At 45.4% G+C, this 18,429-nt stretch overlaps 1 protein-coding gene, 1 long non-coding RNA gene and 1 pseudogene across 3 annotated transcripts; 2 read left to right on the plus strand and 1 right to left on the minus strand.

The window, feature by feature from the left end:
* Nucleotides 1-1,023: 1,023 nt before the first annotated feature.
* On the plus strand, nt 1,024-6,923 carry LOC308634532. The gene is made up of 3 exons (XR_014019023.1): nt 1,024-1,096; nt 5,780-5,940; nt 6,810-6,923. It is a non-coding gene; the product is annotated as an uncharacterized lncRNA (long non-coding RNA).
* A 2,857-nt stretch (nt 6,924-9,780) lies between these two features.
* LOC308634418 (SUMO-conjugating enzyme UBC9-B-like) lies at nt 9,781-10,470 on the minus strand (annotated as a pseudogene). The gene is made up of 2 exons: nt 10,023-10,470; nt 9,781-9,786 (listed from the first exon to the last, which is right to left on the minus strand). The product of its transcript is annotated as an SUMO-conjugating enzyme UBC9-B-like (transcript).
* A 6,262-nt stretch (nt 10,471-16,732) lies between these two features.
* On the plus strand, nt 16,733-18,194 carry MARVELD1 (MARVEL domain containing 1). The gene has a single exon (XM_081267945.1). The coding sequence runs from the start codon at nt 17,006-17,008 to the stop codon at nt 17,525-17,527; it is 522 nt and encodes a 173-aa protein (XP_081124071.1). The 5' UTR covers nt 16,733-17,005; the 3' UTR covers nt 17,528-18,194.
* Nucleotides 18,195-18,429: the final 235 nt, after the last annotated feature.

Raw genomic sequence — 18,429 nt, forward strand, 5'->3', positions numbered from 1 at the left:
GCTGGAAAATCCAAGATCAAGATGTCAGGGAAAGTGGGCCAGGTGGCACATGCATGTAATCCCAGCACCCCTAGAGGCTGAGGCAGGAGGATTGCAAGTTTAAGGCTGGTATCAGCAATTTAATGAGACACACCCCCCCCCCCAGCAATTTAGAAAGACTGTGTCTCAAAATAAAAAAAAAAATTAAAAGGGCTGGGGATGTAGCTCAGTGTCAGAACACTTGCCTAATATGAACATGGTCTGGGTTCAATCCCCAGGATTGCCAAAAAGAAAAGAAAAGAAAAGGGCAGCCAATTCCATTTCTGGTAAGGGCTCTTACCAGAAGGCTTATAGATGGCCTTCTTTTTTTTTTTTTTTTTTTTTTTAAGAGAGAGAGAATTTGTTTTTAATATTATTTTTTAGTTTTCAGCGGACACATCTTTGTTTGTATGTGGTGCTGAGGATCGAACGCGGGCCACAGGCATGCCAGGCGAGCGCACTACTGCTTGAGCCACATCCCCAGCCCCTAGACGGCCTTCTTCTCATGTGGAGGGGACAGTGGCAAGAGGGGGCTGAACTCACCCTCCTGATAACTGGATAACCAAGCCTCTCCAGTGACATGGACAGGATAGCATCTGTGAAGGCAGAGCCCTCATGGCCTACCCACCTCATTAGACTTCATCTCTTAACACTGTTGCCTTGGCAATGAAGTTCCCAGCATATGAAGTTTGGGGAGAACATTCAAACCATAACAATTTATGAAGTATCAAAACAACACCATGTTGTAAACCTTAAATATTAACATAAGTTTCATTAGTTAGGCTTCAATAAATCTGGGGAAAATAAATGAATAATAAGCAAATTGCCACCTAGAAGTTAGAGAACATATATATTGTTAGGATACCTTTGACTGTAAGACATAGAAGTCCCAGAATCCTCAGTCAAGAGCCTGGCAGGAAACAGTTCCTAATTCATTTCTCTCCCTCCCATTTCTTGTGGATGGTTTTTCTTGGTCAGATCCAGTTGAAAGCCAGAGAGGAGAGAAACCCCCTGATGTTGAAACCGATCACCCTCCAGGGCAAGAACAGAGTGGAAAACGTGGAGAATGGATCAGGAGGTAAGTAGAAGGTGTTATACCAACTAAACTGGCTTAGTCAAGCAAGAGCTTGTTTTCTCACAAGAGGTCCAGAAGCAGGGGGATTCTCAGCACACTGGCAATATTTCTCCTAATGGCCCCACCCTGGTTGTAGCAATTTTATAAACAAAATTCAACAGTGCTGTATGTCTTTCCATACTTCAGGGTTTTTACATTTTACCTATTTATTTATAGACAGGGTCTCACTGTGTTGCTCAGGCTGACCTTGAACTCATGATCCTCCAGCCTTAGTTTCCCAAGTTGCTGAGATTACAGATATGCTACCAAGCCTTGGTAACTTTTTCTTTTTAATAGAGTATTTTTTTAGAACACAATAAAATTAAGCAAAAAGTATAGTGAGTTCCCATAATATACCCATTGTTATGGTTTGAATGTGTGGTGTCCCCCCAAAGCTCATGTGTGAGACAATGCAAGAATGGTTAGATTATGAGAGCTGTAATCTAACCTACACAGTGGATTAGTCCACTGGAGTGTATTTCCTGATTAGTAACTGTAGGCCAGCCAGGTATGGCTGGAGGAAGTAGCTAGTGGAGATGTGCCTTTGGAATTTATATTTTGTCTCTGGTGAGCAGAGCGCTCTCTCTCTCTCTCTCTCTCTCTCTCTCTCTCTCTCTCTCCTTCCTGGATGTCATGAATTGAGCAGCTTTCTTCCGCCATGCCCTTCTGCCATGATGGTCTGTCTCACTTTGGTCCCAGAGCTAGGGAGTTGGCTGATCATGGACTGAACCTCTGAAACTGAGCCAAAATAAGCTTTTCCTCCTCTGAGTTGTTCTTGTTGGGTATATTGATCATGGTGACAAAGGTGACTAAAACAGAAATTGAAACCAAGAAATGGGGTCATTGCTGTGACTAATTTGATCAAGTGGTTTGGAAATATTTGGAACTGGTTTGTGGGAGGAGTTTGGAAAAATTTGGAAATGCAGGCTGGAGAAGTCTTAGAATGTTGTAAGCTGAGCTTAGTGGCCGATTCTGGTAGGAGATCAGAAGACCAGAATGCTGATAGGAGAGCAGAGAGAGTATAATGGGCTCATGAGGTTTGAGAGGGGAAGGAGAACTCGACTGTAAATTGGACTAGAGGCCATTTGTGTTACATTCTGGCAAAGAAGTTGTCTTACTTTTTACTCATGTCCTGAGACTTTTGGAGGTTGAATTTAAAGGTGATGGACTAATTAATTTGATAAAATTTCAAGGCAGCACAGCATTCAGGCAGTAGTATGGATATTGCTGGTAGTTTTTAGTCAAGTTTACTGTGATCATTAGAAGCAGAAAGCAGAACAGAAAGATTTGAAAAACTTGCAATCTGTCTAGAAAAGTGCATGTAAATCTGGGTCAAGGAAGCTGTGATTGTTGAAAAGATTACAGCTAATACAGAAATGTAAGTACTTTACACAGAAACATTAAGAAAACTGGCTTAAGGGTATCTCAGAAATTGGCAAAAATAAAAATTCCTTTGAGAAGAGACCATGGGGGCACCTGCTTGCCCAGGTGGTCCGGGAAGTTTGTTTCAGCCATCCAAGCACTCAGAGGCCACTGCAGCCATGGTCCCAGGAAACCTGGCTACTGATTGCAATGGTAGCAGAGCTTGGTGTCATCCACATGGTGCTAGTTCTGCAGGAATGCAGGATGCTGGAGTTAGGGAGTCATGGAGGCTTCAAGATTTCAAAGGAAGGTCTGGGAGACCAGGCAAAGTGTGGCAGGATCAGAATCCCTGCATGCATCCCCTGAGAGGGAGATAGATGGAGATGTGAGAGGAAAGCCAAAGCTGCATGGAGAACCCTTAGATTAAGAGAGGTCATGTTGGCTGCAACTAGGAAGGTCATAGGGGCAGAGCTAAATGAGCCCTTTGAGAGAACATTATGATACCATGTTCAGAACTTTTTGCCCTGCTGGATTTTAGTTTTGCTTTGGTCGAATCCCTTCTAGCCATGCTCCTGTTGCTCCATTTTGGAAAAGAAATGTTTACTTTGTGCCATCATATATAGCATATATGTAAGTAGTTTTTGTTTGTTTGTTTGTTTTGGTTTTGGTACCAGGAATTGAACCCAGGGGCACTCAACCACTGAGCCACATCCCCAACACTTTTTGGTATTTTATTTAGAGACAGGGTCTCACTGAGTTGCTTAGCACCTCTATTTTGCAGAGTCTGGCTTTGAACTCATGATCCTCCTGTGTCAGCCTCCCAAGCTGCTGGGATTACAGGCACATACCACCGTGCCTGGCACTGTAACTTGTTTTTTCTCCTTTTTTTTTTTTTTTTTTGGTACCAGGGATTGAACCCAGGGGCACTCAGCCACCGAGCCACCTCCCCAGCCTTGTTTTGTATTTTATTTAGAGACAGGGTCTTGCCATTGCTGAGGCTGGCTTTGAACTCGTGATCCTCCTGCCTCAGCCTTCAGAGCCACTGGGATTACAGGTGTGTGCTACTATGCCTGGCTTGCTTTTGATCTTTATAGAGCTCATAGCTAAAAGTTTGCCTTGGGTCTCAGATGAGATTTTGGACTTGGACTTTTGGGAATGCTGGAACTGTTAAGTTTATGGGGACCTTGAAAATGGACTAAATGTATTTTGTACTGAGGTGGGCATGAGATTTTGGGGATCAGGGACAGAATGTTATGATTTGGGTATGTAGTGTTCCCCCAAAACTTTATACGTGAGACTGTAAAAATGTTCAGTGATGAAATAATCAGATTATGAGAGCTGTAACCTAATCAGTGGATTAATCTGTTTGAATGGATTTACTGAATGGCAACTATAGGCCAGCCAGGTCTAGCTAGAGGAAGTAGGTACTGGTGCCATGCCTTTGGGATTTGTATTTTGTCTCTGGTGAGCAGAGCTTTCTTTTTCTCTCTGTCTCTGTCTCTCTTTGATTCCTGGGATGCTATTAACTGAGCAGCTTTCCTCACCATGCCCTTTTGCCATGATGTTCTGCCTCATCTCTGGCTCAGAGCTTTGAGGTTTGGCTTTGTACTGAACCTCTGAAACTGTAAGGGGGATAAAAAGGGGCTAGGATCTCAGTATCCCATCAAAGGCATGCCCCCAGTTTCATTAGGCCCTACCTCCTAAAGGTTCCACCACCTCCTTAGTAGCATCATAGGCTGGGGACCAAGCCATTAGCATATGGGCCTTTTGGAAGGCATTTCACATCCAAACTATAGCATGTACATTTGTTGCCATCAATGAATCTACATTGGCACATCATTATTAACCAAATTCCTTAGTTTATAGAGTTTGCTCTTGGTGTTGTACAATCTATGAGTTTTGACAAATGTCTAGTGATATGTATCTACCATTAGAGTTTTTAAATTTTAAATATTTAAAATTTTTTTTTAGTTGTAGATGGACACATACCTTTATTTATTTATTTATTTATTTATTTTTATGTGGTACTGAGGATAGAACCCAGTGCCTCACACATGCTAGGCAAGCACTCCATGACTGAGCCACAACCCCAGCCCTCTACCATTATAGTTTTATACAGAATTATTTCACTGCTCTAAAATCCTCTGATGTGCTTATTCATCTCCTTCCCTCCTAACCCCTGGCATCCCATGAATTATTTTACTTTCGCTATAGTTTTGCCTTATTATGGTTTGCATCTGAAACGTCTCCCCAAAGTTCACCTGTTGGAGGATGTGGATCCCAGTGCAGAGAGATGTGGATCTCAGAGGGGTCCTTTGGGAGATTGTTGGATTATGAGGGTTCTGACTTCATCAACGCATCAATCTGTTGATGGATTCATAACTTTGTGGATTATTGGGGGAGTGGTAGAAACTTTAGGAGCTAGAGCGTGTTTTGAGGAAGTTGGTCACTGGGGCTGTCATGAGATGAGCAGCTTTGCTCTACCACGCGCTGCACACCATGATAATCTGCCTCACCACAGGCCCAGAGATAATGGATCCAAGTTATCATAGACTGAAACCATGAGCCAAAATAAGTATTTTCTCCTCTGAGTTGACTTTACTAGATATTTTGTCACACAATGAAAAGCTGGCTAATAGCATATCCTTTTTCCAGAGTGTCATTTGGAATCATACAAAACAGCCTTTTCAGTTGGCTATGTTTTCACTAAGTAATATGCATTTAGAATTCTTCCATGTCTTGTTGTGATTTGATAGCTAATTTCCTTTTAGCACTGAATAATATTGTATGAGTATACAAATTTATTTACCCATTTATCCAGCCAAGGTCAATCAAGGACAGGTTTTAGTATGAAAAAAGCAAAAAGTTGCTCTAAACATCATTTGTCAGGAGTTTTTGTGGCCATAAGTTTTCAACTCATTTGGGTAACTATATGATGGAGCACAGTTATTGAATCATTGTATAGTAACAGTATGTTTATTTTATAAGAAAAATGCAAAACTGTCTTCTGAAGTGACTGTACAACTTTGCTTCCCTACCAGCAATGAATTAGAGTTCCTGTTGCTCTGTATCCTTGCAATTTGGTGTTGTGAATGTTTTGGATTTTTCCCATCCTAATGAGTGAACAGTGGTATCACATCATTGCTTTAATTTGTAATTCTCTGATGACATGAAACATTGAGCATCTTTTTATATGCTTTATTTGCTGTATGTGTATCTTTGGTTTATTAATTGGGTTTCTTATTTACTTATTGTTGAGTTTCTTTTTCTTTTTTTCTGTACCAGGGATTGGACCCAAGGCACTTAACCACTGAGCAACATCCCCATCCCTTTTTATTTTTTTTTTATTTTGAGGGCCTTGTTAAGTTGCTGAGGCTAGCTTTAAACTTGTGATCCTCCTGCTTCAGCTTCTGGAGCTGCTGGGATTACAGGCACCACCATGCCTGGTAAGAGTTCTTTATATATTTTGGATATCAGTGTTTTATTTTTTGCAAATCTTATCTCCTAGTCTGTGATTTGTATTATCATTCTATTAAAAGTGTCCATGAGTCAGTTTTAAGCAATAAGGACATTCTTTCCCCAAAGCTGCCCATTAAATTTATCTTCACATTTCATTGGCTGTAATGAGATCAGGGGAGTCAAAGTGCCATGATTATCTGAACCAATCATGATTCTTCTTTTCTGAGCACATTGTATCTTATACCTGAACAAACTTGGTCTAATTGAAGGGGGGTGTGGCCTGTAGGTAAGCAATCCCTACTTGCCATAAACACTAAGTATCTTTGGATCTGCTGGATCATAAGCCTTTAGTTGAACAATGGCTTATACTGCAGTCTGAACTTATTGCAGAGCCTTGTCTTAATTTGGAACTGATTAAAAACTGACAGTCTTGGCAGAGCATGAGATGTAGGTCTCTTTCACCATTGAAGGCCTATCTGAATATGGTTCAAGTTAATTGAATGCTCCAGAACTTCACTAAAGCATCCAGTCCCTCAACGTTTTTTGGTGGTGCTGGAGATTGAACCCAGGGCCTTGTGCATGTGAGGCAAGCACTCTGTCAACTGAGTTGTATCCCCAGCCCACAGTCTCTCAATTTCTGTAGGGCTTATCTCCTACTCTCCAGATCATGTAAGTTTTACTAAGGCATCTAAAGTTCTTGCTATTTCCTGATTATCAGACCAACTTAGCCTAATACTGTCAACGTAATAGACCAGTATGATGTTTTATGGAATGTCAAGATGGTAAAGATCTATATATGAAAGAAGGCAGAAGAATTGATGGCATTAACAGTCAGCCTCTTTCTCTATCCTCCCAGGATCCTGTTCAATGAGCCTGTGAACAAAGTGACTTATCATGGCAGACATGGAGGCTACACATGGATTTAACTATTTGGAATTTTCCTCACTAAAACTGACCACTACTCTTGCCCACGTCCCATGCAGGTGATGGAAATTGGGTTTCCTCTCTGTGGAGTGAGCTGGCTATGAAATAAAGCTAAGAAAAGAAGGTGGTGAAAAAAACCATACTAAAACAGAAATTAATTTCAGAAAGTGGGGGTGGGACAGCTCTTTGACCTTAGGGGTCTCACTGAGTTGTTTAGCCCCTTGCCATTGCTGATCGTCCTGCCTCAGCCTCCCAAGCCACTGGGATTATGGGCGTGTGCCACTGTGTGCCCGGTCCAATACTTATGTTCTTAAATGAGTAAAAATAAATATTACGTAGAGAACCTGTTTGCAAATGTTAAGTAACTTTCCATTGCTTTCTTTTTTTTTTCTTCTTTTTTTCTTTTTTTTTCATTCACAATCCTTCCACACTGGGAAGAGAGAGTGAGAGCCCAAGTTGTGTTTATTTATATGGGGGAAACATCAAAGGTTTTCTACAGAATGTTCTTTTGCCAAATAAGGTAGGAGGTGGGCTGTCCAGGCCCAGTGGGTTACTCCCAATTCTGGAGTTACAAGAGCAATTTCCCTAGCCTAGCGAAGACTGAGGTCATGGGCATTGCATAATCCATTAAGTGGGAGGAGCCACAAAATAACTTGGAATGCCAAGCCTTGGCTCAAGGTTGAATGAAGATGCTAAATAGCTCAGGGTTGGCTTCCCACACACTAATGAGTGGCAGATTGAGTACACCTAATCTGCCAAAAGCAGAGATCCACACAAGGTTCTATTTGGCGTTATTCACCAAGGAGACCAGCAAGCCATCTGTGGTAAATTTATTTCATTGCACCTCTTTTCCATGAGGCACAGATCTATCCTCCTTGTGGTAGGCACATGTTCTGAAATTGGACTTGCTTTCCTTGCTGGTGATACTTCTGCTAGGACCACCATCCATGGGCTCACACAGTGTTTAGCCAGCTTCACGGGGTTGCTAATAGCATTACTTCTGGTCAAAGAACTCATTTCACAGCAATGGGTTCACAGTCATGCAATTAATATCCATCACCTAAAAGTAGCCAAACTAACTAAAAGGTGGAATGGCTTACTGAAGACTCAGTTGCAGTGCTGTTTGAGAGACAAGACCCTGAAAGGATGAGGTCTTTTCTTACAGACGCAGTATATGCTGGACACAGTGGCGCAGACCTGTCATCCCAGTGATTCCGGAGGCTGAAACAGGTGAATTGCAAGTTCAAGGCCAACCTGTGCAACTTAATAAGATCATCTCAAAATAAATAAATGTGTGTGTGTGTGTGTGTGTGTGTGTGTGTGTGTGTAGTTCAGTGGTAGAACACCCCTGAACTCAATCCCCAGTACTGCCAAAAAAAAAAAAAAAAAGGAGTATATGCTTTGTGTCATTATTTGGTACTATTCCCCCAGTGGATCTGAAAATCAAGGGTAGAAGTAGAAGTGACTCTACTTCTTTTGTTTGTTTGTTTGTTTGTTTTTATTTGCTTGCTACTGGGGATTGAACCCAGGGCCTCACCTATACTAGATAAGCATTGAGCTATACCCCTAGCCCCCCCTTTTTTTCCTATCTTGAGCAGGTTTTTTATTTTATCTTTTTCCACCACTTACCCTGGCCCCTATATCAATATACTTATAATTCCATGCTTTGCTTTTCAGTTACATATTGAAATGAAAAAGTAAATCAAACTAATGGGACAGACTACTGCTTTGTTTCCAAAAAACACTCTTCCTAAAAGTTACTGGCCTAACATACAATAGTACTACCTCTGTTTGTTTAGTAAGAACCCTGGCAGCATGCTACTATACTTGTAAGATATTCAAGTGTTTTTCTTGCCTTTCATTTCAGAATGCTTTTCTAATGTGAAGTTCTGAATTTTTATTTTATGGCATGTGTGTGTCATTAGTGAAACTGGGAAAGCAAAATACAAAGCCTAAGATGAGAGTTCAAGTTGGGTCCAGAAACATCGGGAGTCCCATTAACATTGCCAGTAAAATCATCAAATGTTCTAGTTCTGTGGCCATCTGTTTAGTAAAGCTTTTTAGATGAACCTTCTATAAATTTTATCTGTTCAAAGGGAACTGTTAGTCTCTAAGCCTATAGTGCAAATTAAAAGTTCAGGAATGCAGCAACTGACATTTCTAAAATACAAAACAGATAAAATTCATAGAAGGTTCATGCAAAAAGCTTTACTGAGCAGATGGCCACCCCCAGCCCTTTTAAAATTTTTATTTTGCCAGGCACAGTGATATATGCTTGTAATCCTAGAGGCTTGGGAGGCTGAGGGAAGAGGATTACAAGTTCAAAGCCAGCCTCAACAACTTAGCGAAGCCCTGAATAACTTAGCAAGAACTTGTCTCAAAATAAAAAATTTTTAAAAAGTGCTGGGGATGTGTCTCAGCAGTTAAGCACTGCTGGGTTAAATTCCTGGTACTAAAATAAATTAATAATAATAAATAAATAAATAAATAAATTTTTATTTTTAGACAGGGTCTTGCTAAGGTGCCCAAACTGACCTCAATCTTATACTCATCCTGCTTCCACCTCCAGAGTGGCTGGCATTACAGGTATATACCACCATAACCACTTCTGCTTTCTATTATACCCAATAACATACTAGCAAAACTTTTTATAACTTCCCAAATAATCTTGAGTCCTGAAGGTTTTGTTAGGTAGGAGTTTAGGATGTCAAGATGGTGGAAGGTACAGAAAAAGGTACCAGACGGAATTTGAGTCATCATGTCCCTGTTTACTGGTAAGTCCCATTACCATAACAACTCCCACCACTGAAGGTTTATAGCTTAAGACAACTCCTGCCACAGGTTTGGTATTTTAAGGAGGTACCATAAAGTGGCCAATGGAATAAATGATGCAGGGTCTTCAATCAGGTCTGTACAAGGAGGGGAACACCTCACACATAGCTAAACGTATAAGACAAGAATCCCCCAACATTCTCTCCCTCCCCCATCCCCCACTCCCTCCCTCTCTCCCTTTCTGTCCCTGTCTTCTCTCCTCTGCTTTATAGAGTATTTTCTCCTCCAATAAATCTATGCTTTGTCTGTCATTTCTGTGTGCCACTTTTGCAGTGCCACAGGGTTGCTGTCTACGAAGGTGCAAACTTCTTGCTTGAACCCTTTTCTCATATTCCACTCTGTTTTTACACAGTAAATCATGTAGGCCTCTGCTTGAGTGGGGTCTTGCATATTTGGTTTCATTTAGAAGTTCCTGTATTCCTAATACGATCTGCTTGATCGTGATGGCTGGCCTCCAGTCCTTGTCCTCTTCCAGGATGGACAGACACTCCGTACCAGAAGGACACACATTCAGGTGAAATCGTGGTGGCTCAAATTTACATTTCGGTGGTGAGGATGGATGATCATCTTTGAAGAGCATCCACAGCTTGAACAAGCCTCCTTCCCACGAGTCCCCTTCTTTCCTGGGATGGCACATTCCCAATTCATCAGGTTCATCGTGCTGTCTAGGTTCTTACTTGGGACAACCACAAGCAAAAGGGATGGTCCCTCCTCCAAGCTTTTCTTTCCTGGGCGAGTCTGCTGAGGGCGATCCCCGACATGTTCAAAGTCCCTGGGCAACCACATCCTGGTGCGTCCCATCAGTGGCTTCTTGGTGTGACCTGGACCATGGTGGCCTCAGGGTAGTGAGACTTCTTCCATGATGGTTCAGAGCTAACATGTTTTTGTTTTTTTATTTTGAGACAGGGTCTTGCTAAATTGCAAACAAGGCAACTGCTTTGCCTTTTTGACATAGGTTGGAAGTCCTCAGTGTTGCTCCTGCTGTCCCACTGGTTAAAACTGAGTCATAAGCCCGCCCAGATTCACTGGAAGGGTACAAAGACCTAACATCTTGATGTGAGGAGAGCCAAAGAATTTTAAAACCACTACTGTGTAGAGCTAGGATTCAGGCCTACTTGCTTACCCACAGAATAGTCGTAAGGTAAGGTATAGTAATGTGTAAGTTAGCTCAAGTACAAAAGTAGCCAGAGAGAATAGGTAAAGCTACTCTGTGCTCACAGAAATGAAGTTCAGCTCAGTGACCTACAGTAAATCATGGGTAACTGTCTGTCGTCCAACTCTTTGTCTGTGAAAGTTAATGTATTTGTGTTTGTGCATGTGTATATGTGTGTGTGTGGTACTGAGGATCAAACCCAGGGGTGCTGTACCACTGAGTTACATTCCTAGCCCTTTATGTGTGTGTGTGTGTGTGTGTGTGTGTATACATATATATATATATATATATTTTTTTTTTTTCCTGTTCTGGGTATTGAACACAGGGGCACTCAACCACTGAGCCACATCCCCAGCCCTATTTTGCATTTTATTTAGAGACAGGGTCTCACTGAATTGCTTAGCGCCTCACCATTACTGAGACTGGCTTTCAACTCACGATCCTCCTATTTTAGCCTCCCGATCCTCTGGGATTACAGGCATGTGCCACTCTGTATTTTTTTGAGACTAAATCACAGAGGCTGACATCAAACTTGCAATCCTCCTGCCTCAGAGTCCCTGGGATTACAGGCAGGCATCACCACATCTGGTATCAGTTTGACCAAGCCACAGGTGCCCAGGTATTTGATCTAACATTATCCTTGGTGCTATGATTTGAATATGATCATTCTCCTTCGAAGCTGATGTTGGAATCACCACTGGGCACCATGATGTGGTGTTGAGAGATGTCCTCTGCTTGGTGATCTGGTCGCTAAGTGGGTTTTCTGCCTGTCCCACGGAGTGAGCTCTCATCCAAAATACGAGATTAGCTCCTGGGAGATCGGGTTGTTATAAAGCAAGGGTGTCCCCATGTTGCACCTCTTTCACATGCATCTGCTCCACTTCTGTTTTTCTTCCATGAATTGAAGCAGGAAAAGGCCTTCACCAGATGTAGTCACTCAATCTTGGACGTCCCAGCCTCCAGAACTGTGAACCAAAATAAATCTCCTTCCTTTATAAATTACCCATTCTCAAGAGTTCTGTTATAGCAACAAAAAAATGGACTAAGATGGCAGATGTTGGATGAGATGAACATATGAATTGGTAGCCTGAGTCAAGCAGATGGCCTTCCCCAGTGTGGGTGGGTCTCAGGCAATCTGCTGAAGTCCTGGTAGATCAAAAGGGATGCTCTGCCTATGAGCAGGGGTGACTTCTCCTGCCTGACTGCCTTCAGGCTAGGATGAGGGGTTTTTCCCATCTTTAGACTCAAAGGAACTTTGGTGGTTCCTGGGTCTAGGGACAGCCAACCTTTGGACAGTAACTATATACTATTGGCTCTCCTGGGGCTCCAGCTTGCCCACTGCAGATCTTGGGGCTTATTAGTCTCCATAATTGTGTGAGCTGATTTCTTATGATCTCTGTCTTTTCCTCCTTCTCCCCTTCCCTCTCCCTCCATCCTCTGGCTCGGTTTCTCTAGAGAACACTGATGAATACATCGTTCTTTTCACACTAGCTTCCTCTGTTTAGAACTTCTACTCCCCACAGATTTGCCTTATGCACTGGCTTTGGCTGCTTTAGCAAAACTAGTTCCTCTGGGGAACTAAATTCCAGGGAAAAGTTTCCAGGAAAAGGTTTAGCTAAATTCCAGGAAAAGGTTTCCAAAGGCCCAGCTTTGGTGGGAAGTGGAGTGGGGGACGTGGCAGCTAGGCCTTAGAGTATAAACCTGCCCATCTAGAACTGCTTCTCCAACAGGGGCCAAGCAGTGCAGGGAGGGAGAAGGCCACCATAGGGAGGTGAGCCTGGCAAAGTGGTGCAGTTCCACTGAAGATTCCTGCTGCTTCTTTTGGTCCCTGAATGCCATGCTCTTGGCTACTTGGGCCAAGGTTCTCTTGCATCTCTAGTGGCTTCTGTGACCCTTGATCTATTTGAATCATGGCAACAATGTTCCACTCTGTCTAGATTCAAGGGAGATTTCTTGGCAGCAGAAAAAGAAAATCAATGTTGGGAGAAAGTTCCATATTACATCTTTTTTTTTTCCTACTACTGGGCATGGAACCCAAGGGTGCTCTACCATTGAGCTACATCCCCAGCCATTTTAAATTTTTATTTGAGATAGGGTCTCACTAAATTGCCCAGATTGATCTCTAACTCGCAAATCTCCTGCCTCAGCTCTCAAATCACTGGGATTACAGGTGTGCCTCAACACCTGTCCAGGGAATGTTTATCTGGTAATTAAGTTTTAAGAGTCAAGGCAGGATTCTGCTTTATTGGTACATATTTTTCCTCTACTATTAGCTGACTTGTGGCAAGTACCAGCCTGGGGCCTGACACATAATAAGTATTAAACAAATGTGTGTTGAATCCATAAATGCAATACTTTTTACAGCAACCCAGAGACTAAAGACAGAACAGAATGTCACTCTGATTAGCAAGTGCTAATCATCAGATCTCAGGATGGGCAACACGCTCCTCCTTACTGTCAATTGCTTGCCTTCCTTTCTGGCCATATTAGAATCATTGCACCGGGGCTTTAGAGAATAAATTAAGCAATACTACATCTTGTCCCTTGAGCAGTCTGGGCTCTGCTTTTGCTTGCAAGGTTTCCTCTGCCTAGAACACCTGTCAGGGTCTTCGATTTCACCCCACTGACAAATAAGCTGGTCTGGTGCTATTTCATAGACATGAGACTCCTGACTCAGAGGCAAAACAATAAGAGCATCATAATTATTTCTTTTCCCTTGTCCTCAGCCTTCACAAGGCAACATAGAGAGGCCCAGATGGACATCACACATGCATTGGGACTTGACTGAGAAGTACTGAATTTGGGGAACCCCCATGGCTTCCAACATCACCATTCCTGATGTAAGCTCTTTTGGGGGAAGACATTCCCTCATCTCTCAAGGTTGCAAACACAACCCTAAGGAATGATTGAGCAGAAATCATGGCCTTGCATTCTTGGCATCCCCAGAACTAACAGATGGAACTCAAGACCCATGGGGATTGCCACTTTCAACAATGCTATCTCCCACAAGTACTTGCCCACAACCTGTCTTACCTCCAATGACCTTATACTTGAAGAGTCCCCAGGTCTCCCCTCATAGTTCTCTCTCATTCCCTTTTGTATTTTCCTTATAATCCTCATCTATGTCATTTTTGTGTCCACAACAGTCCCTCTGCTTCCAGCAAAGTACCAACACTTGTAGGCAGGCATAGTCAGTCCTCTTTGTTCCTGCATTCCACATCCAGGGGTCTGCATCTAGCAGGTGCTTAGACCAGATTTGTTAAGCTGGATGGAATCAAGATCCTTCTTCATGGTTATGCTTTTCCAGAGAGTCTGCTCCACTGCCTCTTGGAATGTTTTCAGGATTAGAAAGGCTAAAAATATCACCCTAAAGCCACTGCAGGGTTCTTCCTTGTAAGGAGCCGGATTTGACTCCTGAGGCTGAAAGTTTATGCCCACCAGGTGGCGCCCTGACTTGCACAGCTCCAGATGCCTTTTTTAGAAAGGTATTCCCTCTTCCCTCCTTTTTGGCCCCCTGTTCCCCCCTTGTCCTTCTGCTCAGAGAAATCCAGCACCCAGATTCAGTTGCTATTTGCCCATCTGAGCCTCAGACTAGGTTAGGATGGGCGTTCAGAGAGCACTGAGGATGTCCTTCTTATGGATGTTAAGGCATGCTGAGGGAGAAACCCTAAAATTGAGTTGGAAGACCTAGGTTTGAGTTCCAACACTGCCACTTACAAGTCACGTTCCTTTGGGCAAATCACTAAACATTCTCTGGGTCTCTGTGAGAATAGCTGAGAAAACAGTGTGGGAAGTATGTAAAAGTACTTGGAATGTGGACATGGAATCAGCTCTACCTAAGCTCCTGCTTCAACTGTCACCCCCAACTCTGAACTTCTTCAGCCCCCTAAGTCCTGCTTTCCCCATCAGCAATTGAGAGCTAATAACAACCATTTTAAAGGGCTGATGTAAGGATCAAATTGAACCATGAAAATAAAATGCTTGTCATGGTACCGAGCATATGCAGTAAACATTCAATTGATAAAAAAATCACACATATATTCTGTATCCTCAGCCTCTTAAACAGGGCCCAGCACTGAATAAGTGTTTAATATCTACTAGTTGAGACAAAAAATGAAACAGATAAGGAAAGGCACAAAGAGGTTAAGCAGCACCCCCCCCACACCTCCATGTTCCTGCACTTGAGAATATTGAAGCAATGATACATAGCCAAGTAGTCTGACGCCGGGGTCTGTACCCTGAGCCACATCGCCATGCTGGCTTACATAGATATGGATGTTAAATGTCACCATTTGTTCATTTAAGATACGCATGCAGAGCTTTCTCACATTCCTACATGAGTAGGCTGAGTCGGTAATGACAGGCATTAGCCCCCTGAGAAGCGATTTTTTTTTCCCCTAGAAAGGATCCAGGCTGCTGGAAGAGGGAACTGCTCAGCCAGGCCAGAGGGCATTGGATTCATCTCAGGACCAGGATATAAAGGACTAGTTCTGCAGTATAGGATCAGCTGGACGTCTGATGTAGGCATGGTTCCCAGGGTAAGAGGGGCCTTTTCAGTTTCACTGCTGTTCCTGCAGTCATTCAGCCGTGGACTCCACGTGTATTTACTGGAGTCTCTCCTCTATGCCAGGACCAGGCAGAGATGAATAAGACATGATAACCAATGCTTATGATGTAGCAGACTCAATACTACGGTGGAGGGATGGTCCAAAAGGAGGTAGAAGAGCAAGTAATCAATAGCCTGGGAGGTTAAACCCAAAGCTGGCAGCATTTAACATGGGCATTGAAGGATAAGTAGGAGTTTTCCAAGTGAGCTCTGGGAATGAAGAGCATTCTAAGTTTGGGAAATAAGAGAACTGGTGGGGTCAACATTCTAGGTTGGAGCATGGGTATGGGAAGGAAGAGAAAAATCAGGAAGTTGGAAGTTGACTGGGGACAGATTGTGAAATGCTCCATAGAGATACAACTCTATGCTGTGGTTAATGTGGAAAGCAGTGTAATGAACAAGGTCTGTTTTAGAAAGTTGCTTAATAGCCCAAAGGTTGGTCTGAAGTGGGAGAGACCAGCAGTAATCACCAATGTCTTGGTGTGAACCCCTCCAGGCTTTGTTTTGCTATCAGTAAACTGAGAGAAATAGTTGTTTATATCTCTTGGAGTGTTTCCAGTTTTAAATGAAAACTCAGGTAAAACATTAGCACAGCAGTAACAATAACGCACAGCCTCATAGGGCCCCGTTACAGGCAGTTTGGAGGAGTAGTTACACACAAGGCCTGTGTTGTCTCTTGGACCTGAGTTTATGTCTGGGTAATGCTGGGTGGTATATTTTGATTCCAGACAAGATGGCCAAGGAGCGGTTGGATGAAAGGGAGCAGGGTTACATGCTTTGTGCTTTGCGGGTGGTGTGTAGTGGGGCATCTGGAGGAAGATGGTTCCCTTCTGTGAACTCTATGGAGAAACAGCCCGAGCCCAGCTTTGGACAGGACGACTTTGCAGTGGGCAGGGGTAGGATACGTTCAGGTAAGAACGTTGAGTTCCAACACGGCTCTTCGGCGCCTATGCAGGGCCAGGAGGTCTCAGTGGGGTCTACGACAGGAGAAAGGGTGAAAGTGGCCTACCCAGAGGCTGGGAGAATCTTGCTAAACAGCCTTCCCTTTGGAGGCTGGGCCGGAGCCCCGAGGCAGAACGGGTAGGGGCGGCCCCAGATGTGGCGAACTTGGCCCAGTAGCGCGGGAGGGCAGGGCGGAAGGGGTGAGACGAGCTAGAGGGTGCCGGGCGCTCCGCCCTGTCCCGGGGATGCAGGAATCTGAGCCGGGAGACTGGCGCGGAGGGGAAAGGGGGGCGCCAGGGTGGAGAGCCAGACGGAAAGAGAGATGGCAGGAAGCCGGGAGGAGCGAGTGGGGGTGGAGACCATCGAAGGGAAGGGGAAAGGGCGGGTAGGAGGTGGAGAGAGGGAGAGAGAGAGAGGAGGGCTTGAGGGAGTAGACCGGGGAGGAAGGGTGGGGTAAAGAGGAGAAGCAGAGAGGAGCCAGGCGCGGAGGCCGCGGCGGGCGCAGCGGCCACCTCGGCTGGGCCACCTCTGCGAGCAAGGCGCCGCCATTCCGCTGCTCGGAGCGCCGCCGCAACCGCCGCCGCGCCCGGGGGCCATGCTCCCGCCGCCCCCGCGCCAGCCGCCGCCCCAGGCGCGCGCTGCCCGCGGAGCGGTGAGCCTGCAGCGGCCTTTTTTGCGCGGCCCGCTAGGCGTGCTGCGGCTGCTGCAGCTGCTGGCCGGCGCCGCCTTCTGGATCACCATCGCCACTAGCAAGTACCAGGGCCCGGTGCACTTCGCGCTCTTCGTGTCGGTGCTCTTCTGGCTGCTGACCCTGGCCCTCTACTTCCTTACGCTCCTAGGCAAGCACGAGGTGGTCCCGGTGCTAGGCTCGCGCTGGCTGGTGGTCAACGTGGCTCATGATCTGCTGGCGGCCGCACTCTACGGCGCCGCGACGGGCATCATGATCGACCAGACGCAGCGCCACAGCTACTGCAACCTCAAAGATTACCCACTGCCCTGCGCATACCATGCCTTCCTAGCGGCTGCCGTCTGCGGCGGCCTCTGCCTGGGCCTCTACCTGCTCTCGGCGCTCTACGGCTGCTGCCGTCGCTACCAGGGCAAGCAGGAGGTGGTGTGAGGCTGCCCGCGCTCTCCGCGGCCGGAATTGGCGCGGGGGACCCTCCGGGGTCTTTCCCGCCGTCACCGTCGCCGCCCAGCGCGGATGCACCCTGGCAACCTCCCTTGCCCTGCATTTCCACCGCCGCCCGCGCCCCGGACCCCAAACATGCAGTTCCAGTTCGACAGCAGCGCCGCAGCCCAGAGTCCGGAAAGCAGTGCCACACGCGCCCTCGGACTCCAGGGACCAGCGCTGCGACACCAGGACCGGATGCATACCCTCAAATGGGCCGCCCCGAGGCGAAACTTAGATGTTCCTCGTCCCCTTCCCTGCGGAGAGCAAGACGTAGACAGGCGCCGCGTAGATCCGGGGGAGGCTCCTAAATTGGAACCAGTCTTTGGGCTGCACCACTGCCCCCTCCCTCCCGCCCAGTGGTCAGAAGAGCACCCCCTTCCCAAACCCTTCTTTTAGCCTTGGGTGTTGTAAAAGGCTTGCTGGCAGCGCGGGTGGAGCTGGGGACAGGCCTCAGCGGGTCCAGAGAGGAGTTTGGTTTTCGTTTGGGATTGTGCGGAAATCTGCCCCAGCCCCTCCCTGCCCACCCCTCGGTGCTTCTATGTCCTGGGGCCAGTCTGAAGAGGCAGGGATGGATAGGAAAGGCCAGTGGACTGTACCCTTACACCTCTGAAGCTTCTCTTGGCTCTGCCTTCTCCTCTTTTGTGCTCCGGATTCAAGCAGGCCAGGCCCCAAGCACACTAACCTCCTTGGCCTCGCAGTGACACAATTCTCTTGAGGCTTCTGCTCAGCCCACCGCTCAATGTTTGCATTATGGATCCCACCAGACCATCAGGAATGTTAGAGTGAGGCCCACCCCTGCTTTTTACAGGTTGAGACCCAGAGCCAGCTCTTAGGAACAGCCAATTTAA

This window comes from Spermophilus citellus (genome assembly GCF_964194105.1).
Source record: "Spermophilus citellus genome assembly, chromosome: 15".
NCBI classification, from domain to species: domain Eukaryota; kingdom Metazoa; phylum Chordata; class Mammalia; order Rodentia; family Sciuridae; genus Spermophilus; species Spermophilus citellus.